The sequence below is a fragment of the Colletes latitarsis genome, chromosome 4, assembly GCF_051014445.1.
Source record: "Colletes latitarsis isolate SP2378_abdomen chromosome 4, iyColLati1, whole genome shotgun sequence".
NCBI lineage: Eukaryota > Metazoa > Arthropoda > Insecta > Hymenoptera > Colletidae > Colletes > Colletes latitarsis.
Window position 1 is genome coordinate 26,565,208 of NC_135137.1, and position 21,683 is coordinate 26,586,890.

Genomic DNA, 21,683 nt, shown 5'->3' on the forward strand with positions numbered 1-21,683 from the left:
TATAAGAGAAAAATCTCGATTAGTTTATAAGAGCGTGCCTCAGGGAAACGTGCTCAGCCTCTTACTCTACTTATTATACTATACTCAGATATAACGATTAATCAGTCTAATTGTAGATAATATATAAAAATCTCATCGCAAAAGCCATAGAAATTATTAATAATCTTTTGTCTTTAGATCTTGAACTTTGTCTACGAAAGACTACGTTATTGCACTTTAATAAGAACATTTTCCTCCGCTAAATTAAAATTAAGATTCATGACTATGCTATAAAATCTTGCATTGTTACTCGTTTTTTAGACATACTCTTCCCTATCAACTATCTCCCCAGGTGAAGATCAAATCCAGACATCCTCATAATTTTATACGAATTGAAGTATAACTTCAGATCATCATATATCAGCGATATATCAGAGAATAAAAGGAAAAGCAGTAGAGAAAACAAAAAGACATGTCGTTTATAAATAAAATGAATAATAAAGAGTTGAATTGAATTATTTAAGTTTTATCGCATAAGAAGGTATACGCTTAGGATAACATGTTTCCTGAAAAGCAATATACCCTTAATTTTGAAATTAATGTAGAGTAAGATACTGAGTCAAAAGGTTTTCTAAAATCAGTGTATGTATATAGAATTGACTATATATCTTTTCTGGATAGTATTTACCAAGTAACGATGGTATAGAAGTTTAGTAAAAGTCGAACGAATGCCTACGAATCTATGCTGTTCAATCATAATAATATCTTTAAATAGGAAGGATAAGTTAGCTTAATATTCTGAATATAGATGGATCTGTAGTTGTGTATACGTGCCAGGTTACCAACCCTGTGTACAAGATAAATAATGCACGTCTTTCATCTACGAAGAAAAATCCCTATACTAAGGGATTTATTAAGTATCAGCCATACTATCCTGGAAAAACAAAGATAGTAGATTTAATTATAAGTGGCTGGATATCATCATAACCCGGATTGAAACTTACATCTAAGATCCGAAATATCTATTTTATTATTGTAATTAAATTTATAAACACATCCAGGATCATCAGAGTAAATAGATTTAAAAACTGAGCAAAGCTATTGGCAATAGTTACATCGTCATTTAATTCTTCTATTTTATATAGCATTTGTGTTGGTCTAGATTTAGTTTTATATCTAGAGTGGATAAAAAATCAGAAAGATTTTAAATTTGTAGAAATATTTGATTCTATGTTTTGCATATACTTGACCAATACATACGCGATAACTTGCTATATTCAGATCTTAATGAGTTAAATATAAGATAATCCGATAATGAATTACTTTCCTTGTACCCACGTGACGGTGTGCACATTTTTTTGCTCTAATAGTTTTTATGAGATTGTTGGAAAACAAGGGGTAAGTAAGTCTTATACATATAATCTCCATATTGGGATCTAAAGATCAATAAAAATGCGAGTAAAGAACGTTCTATTGAATTTTCAACACACAAGTTTGAGAAACAATTGAGACATTGGGTGAAAAATAGTCATCTATTTTAACTATGTTGATTTAGATGTATGTTATCTATAAGGTCTAAGGAGATATATAATAATTGAGACGTTTGATGGAACAATTATTAGATTTAATTTTGTGAAAAAATTCAAAATAAATTCTTGCATTACAAAAATTCAGCAATGCAGTATTGCTGTGTATGGTACGAGGACAATCCATTGAACAAAAACTTTGGAATTATTGGATCTTATTTGAAGAAAGAAAAAACAATTTCAACAGTTTAAAAATATCTAGAAGTAGATGGTTCTTTACAAAGAAAAACCTTTCCTGTTTCGAAGTTTTTATGGGCACACTTCACGAAAATTGGACAGAGGATTTATTAATTTTGTTACGAAGTATCCAACGAGCAAGAGTAAAAAGTTTACTATTCGCAAGTATGTGCAGATGTCTTTTTATCCAAATGGTTCATATTTATGAGAAGTACAATTCGAATGCGCAGCTTTTAAATTCTAGAAAAAGATATATAATAAAGATCTGCTGAAAAGTATTCGATTAAGGAGTTGAATCACCTGGTTTGAAAGGTAATAAAGAAAAGAACGTGAGAAATCTATTGCAAAACTTGGATGAGGACAGCAGAATATAAATTGAAAATGTTCTTCAAGCAGCGAAAACTGTACCAAACGAATCTAATGAAGATGAATTTATATCGACGGACGAGGAAGAAGAATATTAATTGACGTACAGAAACATTATATAAGAAAATTACATTTTTTCTTTATTTTTGTACTCATTTTGTTTTATTTTCAAAGTAATATTAGCACACAAATTTAGTAAACAAAGAATATGCTTTTTTAATGATGTTATCTCATTTATAAAAAAAGGATACATGAACTAATTTTTTAAAGTTGATAAAAAAACACGAATCAACATCAAATCATAACTTCTTTTTCTAGTCTTTTCCAAATAAATTTATTAATTTTGTTTTTCATGAAAATATTAAATTCATTTTTTATTAAAGAAGAACTACATATTTTGCGTTATAATTTTTATAGATGAAACTAGAATTACTAAAATTGTTTTCAGAAATTGAAATTTTTAGAAAGAAAAATCGTTTTTACTTTTTAAACTTCTAATTTGAAGTGCAAATAATACTATTTATAAATTAGTTATTGACACTCTGCAGTCATCAATTTTGAATCATGAAATGTGTACTTGAAAATGTAATAAGCCCTTTTTTATGAAAGTTGCAATTTATACGTTGTTGTTATAAAAGATAATACAAAGGGTACAACTTCAATTCGTACAAACAAAATTTATGTATACACATATGTGTGTATGTGTACATATCATTTTCTTTTTTGAATTTTTACAACATTAAAAAGTTAGCACATAATTCGTAAACTTTCGAATTTAATGTATTTAAACTGTGGCGTTGCCTCACATGCTCGCCACCAGAGGGATCACGCTCTCACAAGCGCTCGACCGACCCCTCGGTTGCTATACAGGGTGTTCTGCCACCCCTGGGAAAAATTTTAATGAGGAATTCTAGAGGCCAAAATAAGACGAAAATCAAGAATACCAATTTGTTGATGAAGGCTTCGTTAAACAGTTATTAACGTTTAAAGTTCCGACCGTACTGAATTTTTTTCGCGAAAATGCGCAAGATTTCGAGGGTATGTCTATTCACCAAAAATGATTGTAATTGACCCTCGCAACTGAAAATATTTTTTTTAGAACGATATGAAAAATTTCTTTTTCGTCGAAAAAATGAGGCACCCCTTTGTCGATTTTTCTTAAAAATTCGTTTTTCATTTTTAGTATTTTTGTTTGACGCTCTACAGAAAAGTTGTCTAATACTTTTTTGTAGGTACCCATGAACTCTACTTCAGAAAAAAGTTTCATTGAAATATATTCACAATTGTAGGAGTTATGGCTGTTTGAAAATTGGACCATTTTTATGGGGTTTTTCTCATTTTGCGGGTTCAAGGAGCAACTTTTCCAATATTTTTATAATTTATACATATTCTCCACCAAAATACGCGTAGTTTGCTTTTTTAAACATTTAAATCGTCCAATCCGTTCAGAAGTTATGACGTTTTAAAGATTCGCATGAAATTTCAGGGAAGCATTTCTGGCCTGACATTAGATTTTCGGTAAGGAATTTTTTTCTCGGAAAGGGTTGGGATTTCGGGGGTATGTCTATTGACCAAAAATGCTTGCAATTGACCCCTGTAACTAAAAATAATTTTTCCAAGACGATTCGAAAGTCTTTCTTTTCACCCAAAACTTTCAGCACTTACTCGAATTTTTTTCTCGAAAATGGGTAAGATTTCGGAAGTATGTCTATTCACCAAAAATGATTGTAATTGACCCCCGCAACCGAAAATAATTTTTCCAGAACGATTTGAAATTTGTTAATTTAATTGTTAATAACTTTTTAACGAAGCCTCAGTCAAGAAATTGATATTCTTGACTTTCATCTTATTTTGGCCTCTAGAATCTTCTATTAAAATTTTTCCCAGGGGTGGCCGAACACCCTGTGTATACTATCTAGTGATGACTTGATGGCTAGGCACGCTGATTGGCCGTAGCGTAACAGCGACGTCATTATTGGCTGAGCCGCTCACAACTATAATTCCAACGCGTGACAAAGGACATGAACGAAACGTATAGGGACAAAGTAGGATAGGACAAGACTGAGAGGCATTGGCGTAACCGTACGTTCAGAATACTAACTGTGAATAGGACAAAAATGTATCTCTCGTGGTTATGGAGACCCTACTACTATGCAGCGTGACGTCAGAGCGAGCTTCTCCAGTGGGAATAAGGCGGCGCGAAGACCTTCTCTCCTTGCCCTTGCCCCGTTTAGTTTGTAGGTGCCTAGCCAACAAGTCATCACTGAATAGTACACTCCTCGACCGACTTCCCAATATTTCAATCGTCTAAGGCTGGGCCTGCTAGAAAGCCTTACTGATAAGTCCACTAGCAGGCCCGGACGAAACGCGCCCCCTCCTTTCCTTTTCTGTCCTTCTACGATTCTCATCCTACCCGCAGCGAAGCAGCGTTACAAAACTAATACACACTAAAAGATTTCAATAGCAAAATTACCAAAAGACCCGTACAATGGCGACCTATTATCGAAGAACAGAGTGTATAAGGTACTTAAAGAAAAGAATGGAGAATTTCCTACGAAGCGCCAAAGGAAGACACAAAGGTATTTCAGATAAAGGCGCAGGAAAATTAACGAACAAACTTATCTGACAGTTTACTTCCTACGAATTTAGCCATCGAAATAAACTCACAATGTAAAGAAGAAGCGGAAACTGCAATTTGAAATACATATTTTCATAAAATTTTCACCACCAAAGACCTCCAATATCAGCATTGCTCTCCAGAACCTTTGAATTGATGTTCGTGTTGTTGAAAACCAACATGAAAGATAGGCTTGACAATTTTACTCACAGCTCCCCTCTAAAAAGCTGTGGAAGATGTTTTAAAGGTGATTTACGATGACTTATCGAAAGATGATTTATTGAGAAGGTGTACACGGGACATACACAAAACATTAGTGAAAGCTTTACTGCTATGGTTTTACACATTCTGCTTATACACTTATATTGCAGCTTAGAAACGACAGAAGTAATTTTTTATATCAGAACAGTAAATTTTAACGAAGATTTCTGCTCAGTGCAAATATTTTTTGGAATATTGGGAGATACTACTGGGTGAGAAGATTCAAATTTTAATAAGAAAATCAAATACGCCTTAGAAAAGGTAAAAACTACTCGCTATGAAGTCAGATTATAAGAAAATGACGTTTTTTTAAATAACAGAGGGTTTATTATATAGCCCTTGAATAGGTAAGACTCTTAAAAATAATAGTTATCTATAAAACAACCAGATTAAAAAACTTCAAATGCAATTTTATCAAAGCGTTATCTTAAAAATCACAGTGCAAAGTATCTTGAAAAGTAATTAATTAATTGACTTAAAACTTGAACATCTCTTCAATACCCTTTATCCAGGAAATAAATCATGGAATTCTTGGAATTTACGAAATAACTATTTTTATTATTAGAAGGCAGACGAAGTTTCATACACGAAATGTTTTTACTTTATATTCAATATTTTGAAAAATTTAAGCTTGATGCCCTAGTTACACTGTTAATAAGTAAAACCTTATTTGAATATTTGTTTCAGGTAATTCGATACTGACATAACTTACACGAAATCATTCTTTTGTTACGCGAGATGGATTAAAAGAGAATAATTTCAAAAAATGCTTACATTCTCTTGTAGTTTTTTTTTACGTATTATTAAACATATTAGACAAAAATATAAATATATAAAAAAAATAATTAAAAGACTCTCGTATGTACCATCGATGTCCAAAAAAAGAGGACTTCTTTAAGGAATTTTTGGATCGCAACCTCAGCAGAGTTAATGTCCATGCTTGTCTTTTTCGAATTGCAGGCTCGAAATCTTTCAATTATTTCATTCTCGAATGTTCAGAGGGTTCTTTTGACTATAAGATTCGGGATTTTTGTCTTACGTACGTAAGTGGCTTCTTGGGGTAGATTCCAATTAAAAACTGCAAATATTTGTGCAGGCTTTATATCTAGAAATAATTCTTTTTAGGGAAAATAAAAAAGTGATATGATCTATCTATCTACTGCGAGTTCCAGATAACAAAGCAGCAACAGTGTCGGAGTTATGAATACAAATGTTACGCGTGGGTAGAAATCTACCTCGCGAATGTACTTGATGGATAAAGAAATGTCTTGTGATCTTATCCGAACCTAGCCAAAACTCCATTGCAATACACTTAATCTGCTTATCTTTTCAGGATATACATCAACTTTGTTTCTTTCGCGTTCAGATAAACTACATTCTGTAGTCATTTTAAAAACGGTTCTTTATTTTCTTCAGGCTACTCGAAGAGACATACTATTAATCATAAATTCTATATTGTCATTAAAAATTTTATTACATAAAAAAAGTAATTGTAATAAAAAGGAGGCAATAAAATCACAGAATACATACCTTTAGTGATGATGCACAATGATGAATGACAGGATGAGCGTAGACAGAAAAGTTAACAATACGAACAAATACAAATGCCGAGTGACTTGGTGCCCAATTTTTGTAGCAACCAGAGTCGTTGAATTTTACTCGACAAACATCGCAAAGATCAATTTTGTAATTCACGATTTAGATTACTGCGGCCATATTTTTGCAAAGCCCCAAATTAGACCTACATATAGCCTCTACCATTTTAAATATTTGCTTAAATTAAATTATCTTTCACCGAAATAAATAATTTTGAGCGATCTTTCGTTCGGTTATTATTAATAACTCTTAAAACTGCAAAATCGTGTGCGTGGTTACACTTTTGCATAATAGTGTATAATTACCCAGAAATGCTCAAATATTGTTTACAACTAACATTGGTTTACAATAGAATAATAACAACGATCAACACAAGCATAATTTAAACAATTTAAATGTTTCGACTCTAGTTTAGATTTTATTGAATAAAAATGTTAACCAAGAAAATATAAAAAGTAATAGTACAAGATGAACCAACTATTTAAAACTGTAAGTTATCGATATAAAATTTAAGAATCATAAACATAAATTTGTTATATAAAAGCAGACTATTGGGAACCAAGTTAACTATTGTCAACTAAATTGGAACGCAAATATTGCTTATAAATGTATATAGTTAAAATGTAAGTTCTTCTTATCTATTACAAATATTCAATGGTTATTAACAATACGTTAAAAAAAACAGACAAAATTATATATAATTTTATATAAATTAATATAAAAAATGATGTGTTGATCATTGCCATTATCCTATTGCTATTCAATGACAATCAATCTTCATATTAATAAGTTTAACATTAGTTTTGTTCCATAGATATTACAAATTCATTCGTCTTGAACCTAGTCAAATTTTAATTCATGGTTTCAAATTATTCCTCAAGTCAAACTCGACTGGACTTATTTTAGGATTAACCCTTTGGGGACGAACGTTTTGGAGCACGAGCGTTAGACAAAATACGACGGTTTCGGAGCAGATGGCAACTAAATAACGCGTATCGAAAAATTACCATATTCAATGCATAAATTTTCTTTTAATTTAAGCAACTGTCATAAGGAAATTAGTTTTCGTTGATTTTTAGGGGCAGGTTCGTCCACAATTTTTTCTCGACGTGCGTCCAAAACGATGAAAGTATTTTTCACTGAAATGGTCTGGTTCTCAAAGGATTAATATAGCCAATCAAAAAATTGGTAATTATTTACAACAGCGCCGACCTCGTCGAGATCAATGACTTTGAAATATGTTAGAAGAAATATATCTTTGCGTGACCTGAAGCAACAAAAATTTGAATTATTGCAAAAAACGAAACAAAAGTTAGTAAAATTAAGAGACTCTACTATTTTTTGTACATACAATATTATTACCATTACTTTCAATTATGTTTTAATTTTAGATATAATAAAAGTTTCGTTGTCGATTATTGTTTATAGGCTTAACTTTTGTATTTCTAAAGACTATCTCGAATTAGAAAATCAAATCATTAATAGCATAAACGATTGAGTAAAACTGTAAAGTTTGTTTTCGATAATAGAAATTTGTCGTTTACTCTTAGTTTTCAAAGTATAATTACTAGAAATCTTTTATTGTTCTGAAACAAAACCAGGTCAACTTAGATTATTAGTTTTTGCTTGTAATGGTCTGGGTTTGTTTAATTCTGTTTACAAAGCAATAATGACGAATAAACAATTCTAAGTTCAAAATAAATTATAATTACCTATTACTTTAAGAATATGTTATGAACTATTTGGTGATCTTGGGATTAAAAACTTTAGTATAAATTTAGTATAATTTTCTTCGGATGCAAAAAAAATAAATATTTATATGAAAAACTAGTATGGATGTCCGAAATCTAATAAGGTAATTCAAATATAATTGCATTGGTAAAAACAAAGTCTGTATTATCATACAATTTTTGATGTCGAGAAAAGAATATAAAAAGATATTTTTTTCACTCAAAGAAGTCCACACTCTTTGACAGCCGAAATGTAGTTTATATAATAAAAAAATAGTAATTATAAAAAGTTTTACTATATCAAATAATTTATAACATACTCTTAATTATTTTTAATAGTCAGGTAAAAGAGCAAAAAAAAAGAACTAAGAAATATTATTTCTCAAAGTATACAAATTTATATACAAGGTGAGTCATTTAACTCTTTCGCTTTAATTTTTATTGGAAACTACATGTTGTATAAAAAAATGTTTCCAACGAAAGTTATTCGATATAAAGAGGAGCATACAAGGCAACAATTAATTTTTTGCTGTATTTCTTTTTTATAAAAATATGAAGGACACCTTGAATTTTGTAACTAATGCAATATTTAATCACGCCATTCGAAAATCTATTGAACATAGAGTAAAAAATTATTAAGATGCATGGGGTCAGAAATGAATAATTATTGAGATATTCTCCAGTGAAGGATGGTGAAACTTTTGTGTATAAGAATTCCACAGAACGTCTACTTTACAAGAAGAGTGCAAGTCCTTTGGGTCACCGATTTAGTTGAAACTTCGCACGTTTGTAGATTTAATCATCTGGTTCAAGAAAATATACCATTATAGGCGCAACTACTCAATAGTTTTTTAAATATTTATGATTAAAGCTTTATTATTGTTTATTGTCTTTCTCATATTAGTATATATTTGTTACAAAATAATAAGAATACTATGCAAGAAGAACAGTTTTCTATAACAATTTTATTTACTACAGAAAGAATACAAAAATATAGATTATCATCATATTTATACAGGAAATATAAAATCTATCGCTCATGTAAGTATTAATTACACCCTGACAAACTTTCTGACCAAACCTGTGCAAAAATGATTTCAAATATCAAATAAATTCAATTTACTTTATTTGTTCACGAATATTAAATTTTGCTATTTTAATTGACAACTAACAATTTATCAGTCATTCAAACAGATGTTCATGTAACATTACTCCACTTATTCAATGTGCAAGCTAACGATGCAATCTATGTTTTTCATGTTTCTACGATAAGTATCATTGCTGTAATCAACAATAAGTATTTTCTTCTTGCATAGTATTCTCAAAATTTTGAAACAAATATATAATAGTGTGAAAAAGTGTAGAAAATAAATTTTTGTATTAAGAAATTTGATTTACAATTTACTTAAAATTATACATTTTCATGGGGAAAAGATTAATACAAAATAAATAATAGATTGAAAAAAAAACTATTATTTACGTTTCGAACCGCGGGCCCCAAGTGTAGGAATCTTTGGATGTTGCCCATAAGCCACAACAGTACTCGGTAATTACTCAAAATAAATCTGTAGTCAAACAATAATAAGACTAATAAATATTTCAAAAAATATTGAGCAGTTGTGCCTATAATGGTACATTTTCTTGAACCAGACGACTAAATCTACAAACGTGCAAAGTTTCAACTAAATCGGTGACCTAAAGGGCTTGCACTCTCTTTGTTAGTTTCGATGGTTAAAAATCTGTAGAATCTTCTAATGTTATTGCTGTGTGAATCAATTACCCAGTGATAAGTCATCAGCAGACGCGAACGTGACAAATATCGCCGTCAATGAAATTTAATAATATTGAAAAAGGGGAATACGATGTTCGTTTATGGTGTCTCTAAGGAAATCTCTGTCAGAGCAAAACGTTTGTATGCAGAAAAATTTGATAAAAAAGAAAAATAATCAAAAATTAATTGTTGCTGTTAGAAAGAGGGACGAACATTCTCAGGCACTGCCCAAATGATCATCGCCTGCTGAGACAAACACCATGATACTCGCGAGCAATTCGAGCTCGTCAGATTATTCGATTACATTTCCAGGATTGTCGTTCGTTACGTCGTTACATGTCAATCGCTTCTGTATACCGCATATTTGATTTGATAAATTTCTATTTTGTTCGTTAATTGTGTCGGAGTTTATTATTTCGTAACCTGACCTCATCAACAGTTGCCGTGTATGCCCCTCATTATACCAAACAACTTTCGTTCGAAACATGTTTCTATACAACATATAGTTTGCCAGAAAAATTAAAGTGAAAGAGTTAAATGACTCACTCTGCGTACAGAATATAATATTTCCCTAAATTCGTAAATTCGTACTGGAGTTCAAGGTTCCCAATAATCACATCTCGAAAACAAAGAACAAGCAATAAATACATTTTGCTCGAGAGCATTCAGTGGTATATCCCCTCCAACGTACTTCGAAGTCGTTGAAATAGGTGAATTCGTCGCTGTTGTACATAATTACCAAAAAAGTGCTTGAGATCAGTCGAGTGTCCGGAAAGTTGTACGACGACCAAAGAGGAACGGAAAAGTGACTCGTGTTAAACCGGGCCGCGAGGCGGAACGTCGAGCGGTCGAAAATTCGTTCCAGGAGGACAACAGAAAAGACAGAAAGAGCAAAGAAAAACAGGCTCGGTCTCACCTGCAGCTGCAGCTGCAGCGGCCGCGGCCGCCGCGGGGTACTGCCATAAGGTGGGCGGCCATGCGGCTGTGGCCGCGGCTGTGGCGGCAGTGGCCGCGCTCGCTGCGGCACCGATGCTACCTAGCGTGGAATTCAAGCTGGAATTCAGGCTGGAATTCAGGCTCGAGCCAAGAGCCGCGTTCAGCGAGGGTGCTAGGGCTCCCGAGGGAATGGCGAGGTGGGCCGGACGGTCCTCCCCTCCAGGTCCTCCGCAATGCACCAGGGTCGCACCGCCTACTGCCATGGCCGTGCTCGAACCTAAGAACAGGCCCAATAAAATCCATTTATCCTCTGTAGGCGGAATTAGATTCGTTTGACGCTCATTGAGTACGCGACTAACTTGTTCAGTAATTCGTGCCTCCGACAATCTTTTTTTTTTTAACTGAAAGCTTAATGTCATTAGCGACATACGGTGGATCAAAAATGTGTTTGTACACCTTATTTTTTGATATCTTTATATAAACAAATGAATCATTAACAAAAACTGCATTCATTAAGAGCATATTATGTGCTAAGATCATGTGTTGAATAATAATTTTTAATAATGTATTAGAAAAAAATAATACGGGAAATACGTGAATTTGAAAGTCAAGAAAGTATTTGTACACTTTAATTATGACAAAATGTGTGTCATTATTTTAATTATATAATTAATATTTTGTATGCAGCCCTTTGGCGTCAACAATAACTTGCAATCTTCATTTAGTTGTTTCATATGATATTTTGGCCCATTCTTCTAAAATAACTCGTTTCAAAGCAGTTTTGTTTGATATTATCCGTTTCCTGATTTCTGTGTCCAATAAGTGCCATTTTTCGATTGGATTGATGTCAGAGGATTGTGGTGGTGTAGTAAGTTGTTTAGGAACGTTGTACAACAACCATTTTTTTATTTTTATAGCGGTGTGCTTGGGATCGTTGTCCTGCATAAAGTAATAATTGTCATTCATGCCCAGTTTAATTGCTCTTTGTGATTATTACGTAACACTTCGATGTATATCCTGGCATTCATATTCCCTTCAATAAATGCAATTTGGCCTATATTACTGTATGCCATGCAGCCCCATAAAATCACGTGTCCTCCGCCATGTTTGACAGTCGATATGAGATTTTGTTGCTTTTGTAATTCAGCATTACGTTTTCTCCAAACGAATTTCTTGCCATCAGATCCAAAAATATTAAACTTCGCTTTACTTATATTAACAGCTAATATTATTTATAATATTAACAGCTACTTGTAGCTGGTTTAAGCGTTTTGATCTGAAATTTTTTAAAATAATCTTTTTAAATATTTTATGATCACTACTGATAAGGATGTTTGTTTACGTAAGTAGATAACAACAAATGACAAGAATATTCTCAGCAGTATCTTCAAGTGAACTCATTTGCAACTTTTCAATAATTTATCACAAATTGTGTATCACATTACAACTGTTGGGAGGCACTGGTATAAATACATTTGTCTCTAAAATGAATTCCACTGGTCACAATTTTCTACGACTATTAATATCGTGCAAAACTTTTTAGGTTTCAGCGTTGATTGACCCATCCCGAACACGAATATTTCACTTCCTGAACGAGACGCAGTATGTTTGCAGCTATCGTTTATCTTCATCAAAGATACACAGAATTCGTTAATTTCGTGCTAAAACGTATTCGAAGGAGACGAAATACAATATTCCCCCGAAAACGCCGGATATCGTTAATAAAGACGAATAATTACGATACGCGAATGATGAGGATAAATAGTGTGTAGAGGATAAATGTTAGCTCCCTGTCGAGCCTATTTTCATCTCTGTACGCGTTGCCATTTTATCTGGCTCGTAACAATGGAACGGCACGCCAAGGGTATGCAGCAATGGAATACTCTGTCGAGGATAGTATTTCAGCATTGTACGACAAGGAACAAGTGACGGGTAGACTATGATTCCTGTCTTCCTGTGTCAGATACAACGGTTGTCTTCATCCTCATCTATCTTCCTATGTTTTTATCATTCACGTCCGAATATAGTGTCGTGGAAGCACCAATCCTCATGATGGGATCCAGTAGTCAGTGAATGCGCTTTCATGGCACACAATTATCGAATCATCAACGTACAATAACTAAGATTATTTCTCCGTACAAAAATAATTGATTTCTTAAAACAATAAATGCCTCACGCCCATAACAGGACTTTGTTTAAGCGTTCTTTTATCAGAATTAGAGACTGTCAGAAAATACTACAAGTAATTTGTCATTCGAAGGTAATGTTGTCGTATATCTATTGGAAGATTTAGGACATAATCGCGACATTTAGTTGTCATAATACTTGCTCGAATGAGTCGACAATTAGTCAAAAATGATATGTATTGGCGCCATGGTGGTCACTGGTGAACGGCGCTTCAATCCTACAACGTGTTTTTAAAACACTTACAATAAATGAACCTTAATATTTATATAATTTTTAATGTCAGTGTCATTAGGAATACTACAAAGTAACAAGTACTCCATTGAGATATTAAATATTTCTATTTGTTATGCTATAATTTGAAAAAATATCGAGAATATCCCTAGACAGAGAAAACTGGTGCAGCAGTCAACGTGTTAAATGCAAAATGGCGATCTTGTAGAGGGCGTCTTTGGCGATCTGCGTCGTCGCCAATTTTAGTTCAGTTTTGTGATCACGCTTTAACATTTTGACTGCCATGTCATCCATATATGGGTGACAGGATCTTTTACTATGGAACTAGAACAATTAATTCTCAGGATGAAGTGTTAAAGTTGAAATTTGAATAGGATTCATGAATTTTAGTGAGGTTATAAAAATAAATGGTAAAACAAATTTTAAGTTATGTAGCTTACAATTGTCTAAAATCAAAGTTTTGGTCCCGCAAAGAATTGTACAGTTTTGGTTTGGCAGTCAATTTGTTAATGGCGAGCATTGATTGACATCTCATTAAAACACCTTTGGTAAAACTTTTGGTCTGGTTTAACACCTGTGGTAGTGTTTTCACGGGTACTGGCCAAAAATATACGCGTGAACTAATTGAGTGTTCTATTGGGGGTGTAGTAAGGCCCATTTAACCTCTTTTCGTACAATGACGAGTCTGACTTGTTACAAGTTCTTGATGTCAAGTTTCACAATCATGAGGCTATTCATTAGTGACCATTCCGTATACATTTAAATTTCAATTTTGTACGAACAAAACAAAATTGAATAGTATAGAATATTCGTTTAAAAAGTTATTTGAAATTAAATAGGCAGAAAGCTCCACCCTTGGATACTCAATTGGAAGATACGAATGATATGTTTGAAAGGTAAACAATATTAAGTTTCTCAAGAGAAGACGCATTGCTCACTCTTGTATTACTATATACAAGGTGTTCGGATAACCCTGGGAAAAATTTTAGTGGGAGATTCTAGAGGCCAAAATAAGACGAAAATCAAGAATATCAATTTCTTGACTGAGGCTTCGTTAAAAAGTTATTAACAATTAAATTAAAAAATTTTCAAATCGTTCTGGAAAAATTATTTTCGATTGCGGGGGTCAATTACAATGATTTTTGGTCATTACACATATCTTCGAAATCCTATCCACTTTCGAGAAAAAAATCGAGTAAGTGCTGAAAGTTTTAGGTGAAAAAAGAAGACTTTCGAATCGTTTTGGAAAAATTATTTTTAGTTGCAGGGGTTAATTGTAAGCATTTTTGGTTAACAGACATACCCCCGAAATCCTACTCAGTTTCGAGAAAAAAATTCCTTACCGAAAATATAATTTCTGGCCAGAAATGTCTGCCCGAATTTTCATGCGAATCTTTAAAACGTCATAACTTCTGAACGGATTGAACGATTTTAATGTTTAAAAAAGCAAATTACGCGTATTTTGGTGGAGAATATGTATAAATCGCAAAAATATTCGAAAAGTTGGTCCTTGACCCTGCAAAATGAGAAAAACCCCATAAAAATGGTCCAATTTTCAAACAGCCATAACTCGTACAATTGCGAATATATTTCAATGAAACTTTTTTCTGAAGTAGATCTCATAGGTACCTACAAAAAAGTATTAGACAACTTTTCTGTAGGGCGTCAAACAAAATTACTAAAAACGAAAAAGGAATTTTTAAGAAAAATCCACAGGGGGTAGGTGCCTAAATTTTTCGGCGAAAAAAAAAATTTTTAATTAATTCTAAAAAAATTATTTTCTGTTGCGGGGACCAATTACAATTATTTTTGGTGAATAGACAACCACCGAAATCCTACCCACTTTCTAGAAAAAAATTCGAGAATGTGTGAAATTTTTCGACAAAATTAAAAAATTTCAAATCGTTCTGGAAAAATTATTTTCGGTTGCAGGGGTCAATTACAATCATTTTTTATGAATAGACCTACCCCCGAAATCCTGCGCATTTTCGAGAAAAAAATTCAGTACGGGCGGAACTTTAAACGTTAATAACTGTTTAACGAAGCCTCCATCAACAAATTGATAGACTTGATTTTCGTCTTATTTTGGCTTATAGAATCCCTCATTAAAATTTTTCCCAGGGATGGCCGAACACCCTGTATATGTACTAATAGCTTAACAATACACATATACTCAGAATTTGTAACCTATGTATGTAACTATTGTAAGATTTAGAGTGCTTACTATCAGATTCTTGTTCCAAATTCCATTACCATTTTAATAATATCATTTTCCTTGATATCAGCAATATCACTGTAGTGACAAAAATATGTAATCCCACTTAAAACAATACCTATAATGTCTTGGGAGAAAATGGCAGAAGAAGTATGTTATATTAGTGAAATAAAGTTTCGATCACTGCATTGTCAAGAAGAGGTCCTCATTATCCAACTTGGATTTCATCGAGCTTTTGCAGTATAATAACATGCAGGTTCCTAATGATACGTATGAAATATTTCAGCGCAGTTTCTAGATAAGTTTAAAGATTTAACGATTAAAGTTTTAGTATTTATTGATGCACTATACGTACAAGTATCTAACGGAAGTTGGTAAAGTAAGATGATTGCGTGACTTGTAAACCGCAGATTTTGAAACCAACTCGTTCAATAAACTTTTTTATAATTTCATTGTGAGGACATCGTGCAAGGTGCAGGATAATTGACTTGTATTATTATTAAAATATAGTAGAGTCAGTTGCCCTAATATGGAATACGTTCCTAATTTGGAACACGGCAATATTAAAGTAATTATCGCAATATTGTTACTGGTGATGCATACAATCGATTACAATTGTCATTTGTTGTAACTAGCGCACATATGCCCGAATTCCAAAGTAACACCTGTTCGTAAAAGAATATTGCAGAAAATATAGCGGTCCGAGTTTTTGCGAGGTGATCTTTGACCTAATATTATACATGAAAAGGTAAGTGCATCAGCTTTGTATTAGCTCGATTATTTCTTCAGATATAAATATATAAATATAGTATTCCATATTACGAGCACTATGAACTTAAGGAGGTATTGCTGTCTAGACTGTTAATTTCACGGCCCTTTTTGTAATTTTTTTTTAATGATAGATAGGCTGTTTTGTACTGAGACTTTGCAGATATATTTATTCATCTTCTAAGCATGTACAATATTTTTTTCATGGAAAAATATTAAAAATCGTGGGAATTATAGCTTCTTATTTAATGGCTCTTTTGGAAAAGGTGCTCCAATGGCTTCCAAGATTCCAGATAATTTGAAACAGAGGGGGCTGAAGTATCTTCATAAGGAAGGTTGTAGTTACAGCAGGAACTAGGGAGAAGTAAAAATCCTGATAAATAAAGAAATGGCGACGCTTCAAGTTTCGAATTTCTATTTGTTAATCATTCTTTTGTCTTTAGCGTATCAAAAAAAATAGTAAAACTCAATATTTTTTTAAATCTCTGGTTCCAGCTATAAAGGCGCGTCTGCTGAATATTCTCACCAAATTTGAAGTCAATCGATTTTCTAGATCTTGAAATATCATGTAAGCCAGTTTAAATGCGTTTTTTTAAACAGGAAGCTATAACTCTCGCAATTTTTAATATTTTTTGATGAAAAAAATACTATACATACCTATAAGACGAATAAATATATCTACAAAATGTCACTACAAAACAACCTACCTGTCGTTAAAAAAAAATCACAAAAAAAGGCCGAAAAAATGACAGCCTAGACAACGAGGACCTCAATACAAAAAGTAAACATTTCTTAAACCGTTATTATATTTTAAAGACTGTTACCGATCAAAAGAGCATAGAATTTCCTATAAATTCATAATACTTAAGTTTTTATAAAAGTTCTGCAAGCAAGTGACACATGTGTATAAAAAAAAGTATTCCATATTAGGGCAACTGACCCTATTATACTTAACTAAGAATACGTAATCAAGTTTGCTTGGGTAATCAAGATTGTTTAATCAATCAAGTACTCGACTTGATTTAAACAATCCAAACTAAACTTGACTCTGCTTGTATTTTCAAGTATCATAGACGCACCTTCATATTCTCGTCATCGAATTGCGAGTTTTGAGTGTACGCGATCCGAGAATCAGTCGAGACGCGTCAGTGTTCGCATGCATTTCATAACTCCGCCGTCGCTGGAAACGATACGTCGAGAAATATGCATACACGAATACGAATCACTTGTTTGTGCATCGTAGAGAAGAACGAACCATCGGTGTACGCAGTCGTCGCTCGTTTCTATCTCGAGTTCCACTTGTCTCGTCTTCTCCAACGACTAGATCGTACTGTCGTAATTATCCGCCGCCTAGTATTTTCCCCGGCGATCGTTTGTGTTATCGGAGGATATCCATTCGTTATGTCGGAATATCGATACTTTTTCGCGCGACCGAGCCGTGACACGGATCGTTACACGGAGAATGGGAACCGGATGGGAGAGCTGCTCGCTGAATTCTCTGAACGCGAATAATTTTTCACTTCAATCGTACGTAGATAGTACAGTCGCAAGAATCTCCATACACCCTATGAATCGCGATATTATGGACAATACGAGTTTCGATAACTCTACATAACAATGGTTTTTAACACTAGATTTACGGAAGCCGTCAATTTGACGGATGTCAGATTCCATATTTAAAATTGCAGAGCGCGTAAATATTATTTTTTAACAACTTACGTTGAATTTGTTTGATGCAATGACACGAATACATATTCTAATTAAAAGAAAAATCGTATTTTAAAGTAATCGCCAACATGAAAGGTATCAATAAATATACGTGTGATCAATGCTCGTAAATCTAGTGTTAAGGGGTAAGACCACTGTAAAAACCTGAAATAAAGCGTTCTTTTGCGATTTTTTTTTGAAAAGTAAGAGGATAATAATATTCAAGAATGCTATTAACCATGTCGTTAAATGTTAAAAAAAATATTTATTCAAGAATAGTGCATAATGACGACGCTGGAGTCATTCTCGCGAAGCGTGTTTTGAATTTGAGGCGCTCTACGGTACGCAGTGTAACTGACGCAAAATAAAAACTTTTCTCTTAATCTACATGAGTATAGTTAGAGAAATACGTAGGGGATTTTTGAAACATTAATTTTTGTGATTGGCGAGCATTTGAAGTAAAAACTTCAATTTTGTACAATAAATGAGGTAATCATTTGTCAATAAATAATGTTAAAATTAACTTATCGAAGATCCCCTATGTATTTCTCTAGCTATATTCATGTAGATTAAGAGAAAATTTTTTGTTTTTTGCGTCAGTTACACTGCGTGCCGCAGAGCGCCTCAAATTCTAAACACGCCTCGCGAGAATGGCTCCAGCGTCGTCAGTGTGCACTATTTTTGAATAAATATTCTTTTTTTAACGCTTAATGACATGGTTAATAACATTCTTGAATATTATTATCCTCTTACTTTTACATCGAACCAAAAAAAAAGCTTTATTTCAGGTTTTTACAGTGGTTTTACTCCTTAAACCTTCCTGCAGACCCTTTCAATAAAGAAACACCTTTATTTGGCCACTTAGGGTAGAATTATTAATTCTTTTAGAATTGTCAAAACGAAAATTATTCATCTAAGTTGTGTATCATACCTTTAAGAATCAATTTTTTTATATAAATTTTTTATATTATTTATTAACTAATGTAGAATTTTGTTAACATGTTGACTGTGACAGTTATCTGATTGTAGAGTGAAAGAAAATTTATTAAAACTATTGTAGATAGTTTATGCTGAGATTGAATCTAGTTTATAAAAAATGGAAAATTGTAACATTCCTGGTGTTTGAAAAAAAATTGTCTCCTTAGATACATGAACTTTATATCAATAAAATAACTATAAATATAAAATAAAATTAAAATTTAGGTTCAGTCTCTGGAAAAATAATAGAACGACCTTTTTTTGAAGGTGATTAATTAGTTTTTCAGTTATTCCGGATGTCAATTTGAAAAATGTGATTTTGAGAAAAAAGCGTTTAAAGTTTTGCATTTACAAAATAGACTTTGGTTCCGTTATTTTTGGAAATACGACCTTAAAATTTCGAGAGTATATTTTCGAAATGTACTTTTGATTTATGAAAAATTACATGGTACAAAACACTTAATGGTACAAGGAAATATTTAAGGAACCAGTTTGTTTTGTTCAAAGGGACACATATCATCGTCTAAAATAGTTTTTTTCAGACATATTTTTTGAGATTTCAAGGTTATCGATATTTCTTTAAACGAAATTACGTATTTTTATCATCGTGATATCTCAACTAAAGTTAAAACAAACAGAATGATATACGATTTTCAGTCCAGATTTTCAACCAAAAAAAGCTGCAGAAACTATATTGAGAAAGTTTATTGAATCAAAAAATAGACTGTACTTCAACTAACTAAAAATTCTTCCAATATTAAATATAGTATTCTAGTTTCATACAAAATTTATATGAATTATTAAATATTACCTTAATTATCACTTTATTACTATTAATACTACCTATTAAATACTTCTTTTAATAATCAAGCATCTTAAATAGATTGTATAGCTTTCGTTTTAAACTTGAAATACTTAAAATTCGATGTAAATTGAATCGTTTATAATAAAAGACACTCCTATTGAAAAATTTGTATCTTCACGAGAAGGAAAATTTTCCAATTTCTTTGAAAATTGGTAAATCTGTTTCATTTCTCTTTCCTTGTTAATTCACTTTATTTAAAATATAAAAGGACCTACCTATTGATTTTATGATACAAGATCTTCATTTAATAAAGTTATGAATTTCTGATTATTTAATTAAAGTAATGATTCGCGTGGATTTAAGTTGAACGAATATAAATACAAAGATTAAACCGTAATCCTACGTAATTTATTTTCTGCACAGTTAATCTTGAAAAATTAGGAAAGTTCTTTCATTTGGTCGAAATACTTTCATTAACTTCTTCGTAAATTAAGCGTAATTTCTCAATCGTTACGTTCAATTTAAAAAATCTAAAGCATTTTCCTTTTCTCATCGCCAATAATTTACAATTTATAATATTAATTAAAAAGTAACGAAGAGTAAGATTAATTTTAGAAAGAAAAAAGAACATATATCTGGTATGTATTTTAAGAATTTAATATTACGAATTAAAAATTAAAAGAGCTTATTACTTACATTTCGTTCTATGAATTTCAATGCTGATTAAAGAATAATCGTCGACGTTAAAATTACAAGTAGAAAGTGGTTTTTTGTTGGAATAATGAATATCTACTTAAACGAAACGTTAATTACTTTATTTTATCTCGCATAAAGTACGCGATACATGTACAACTTTTATCGATATCTTTATGCCTTTAGATTCTGGAGTTTTCTTTTTGCAGGTTTATTGCGACATCCAAGTCGTTACGAACGTTACTTTACGCAGAACATCTTATATGTAAGTACGTAACCTGCTCCATGTATAATTTACATTCTTCTTTGAATCATGCACTTGCTGTAAGACTAGGAATTCGTGACCTTATCTGACAATACGACGAATTTGTTTATACAATCGAGTATAACACGTTCAATTGTTGAAATTATATTTAATTTAATAATAAACACTTACATAAAGTTTGTAAAAAATAAGAGGTACAAATGGCAAAACATGAAGAGGAAAACAGAGATTCTGAGACTAAAATTAGCTTGAAATCTATTTTGAGACAATTTCTATAGGTTGTAAAAGAACATTCTTAGCTATTGATAAAATCGATAATTAACGTAATTTTACTTTAACATTCTTGGTATAATGCACGAGAAGTCAAGAATAGAATATTGAAAATTAGATCGTAATTCTCAAGAGTCCTTGAATGATAAATGTGATAAACATTGTTAGTTTAATTCATACGTAAATAAGAAAAAGTTCATGAACACCTGATATAATAATAAGGGTTTTGGAGGCAAACAGGAAAGATATAAGAGCCGTATAAAAAGAAATGAACTTATTGATCGATGTGTTCTCATCAAAGCTATATTTTGTAGATACGTGTTTGTATCAATCTCTTATTGTATTTTATTATTGTAATTGTCTCTAAGAAACAGTATTAAAAATTGTAACTAAAGTTCCTGATATGCGTTGAGTGAAAAAATAAAATGTTTTAAATATCAAATAAGGAAATTAAATCGAGCAATATTTTATTCTATGAAAACTTAATTTTATATTGTACCAGTGTTACGTATGGTGAATATTTTTTAATTTCTTGAATAATTTGA

At 32.0% G+C, this 21,683-nt stretch overlaps 1 protein-coding gene and 1 long non-coding RNA gene across 9 annotated transcripts in view; one reads left to right on the forward strand and one right to left on the reverse strand.

Moving 5' to 3' along the window:
- LOC143341159 (uncharacterized) overlaps positions 1 to 21,683 on the forward strand; it is a 618,628-nt gene that overhangs the window by 456,463 nt on the left and 140,482 nt on the right. The window lies entirely within an intron of this gene.
- Positions 1 to 21,683, reverse strand: part of Wge (BAH domain and coiled-coil containing protein winged eye) — a 646,012-nt gene that overhangs the window by 62,587 nt on the left and 561,742 nt on the right. For all 8 annotated transcript variants that reach the window (XM_076763823.1, XM_076763827.1, XM_076763824.1 and 5 more), the window contains one exon: positions 11,000 to 11,296. In XM_076763823.1, coding sequence (XP_076619938.1) covers positions 11,000 to 11,296 — 297 coding nt within the window. The remainder of the gene's footprint in view (positions 1 to 10,999; positions 11,297 to 21,683) is intronic.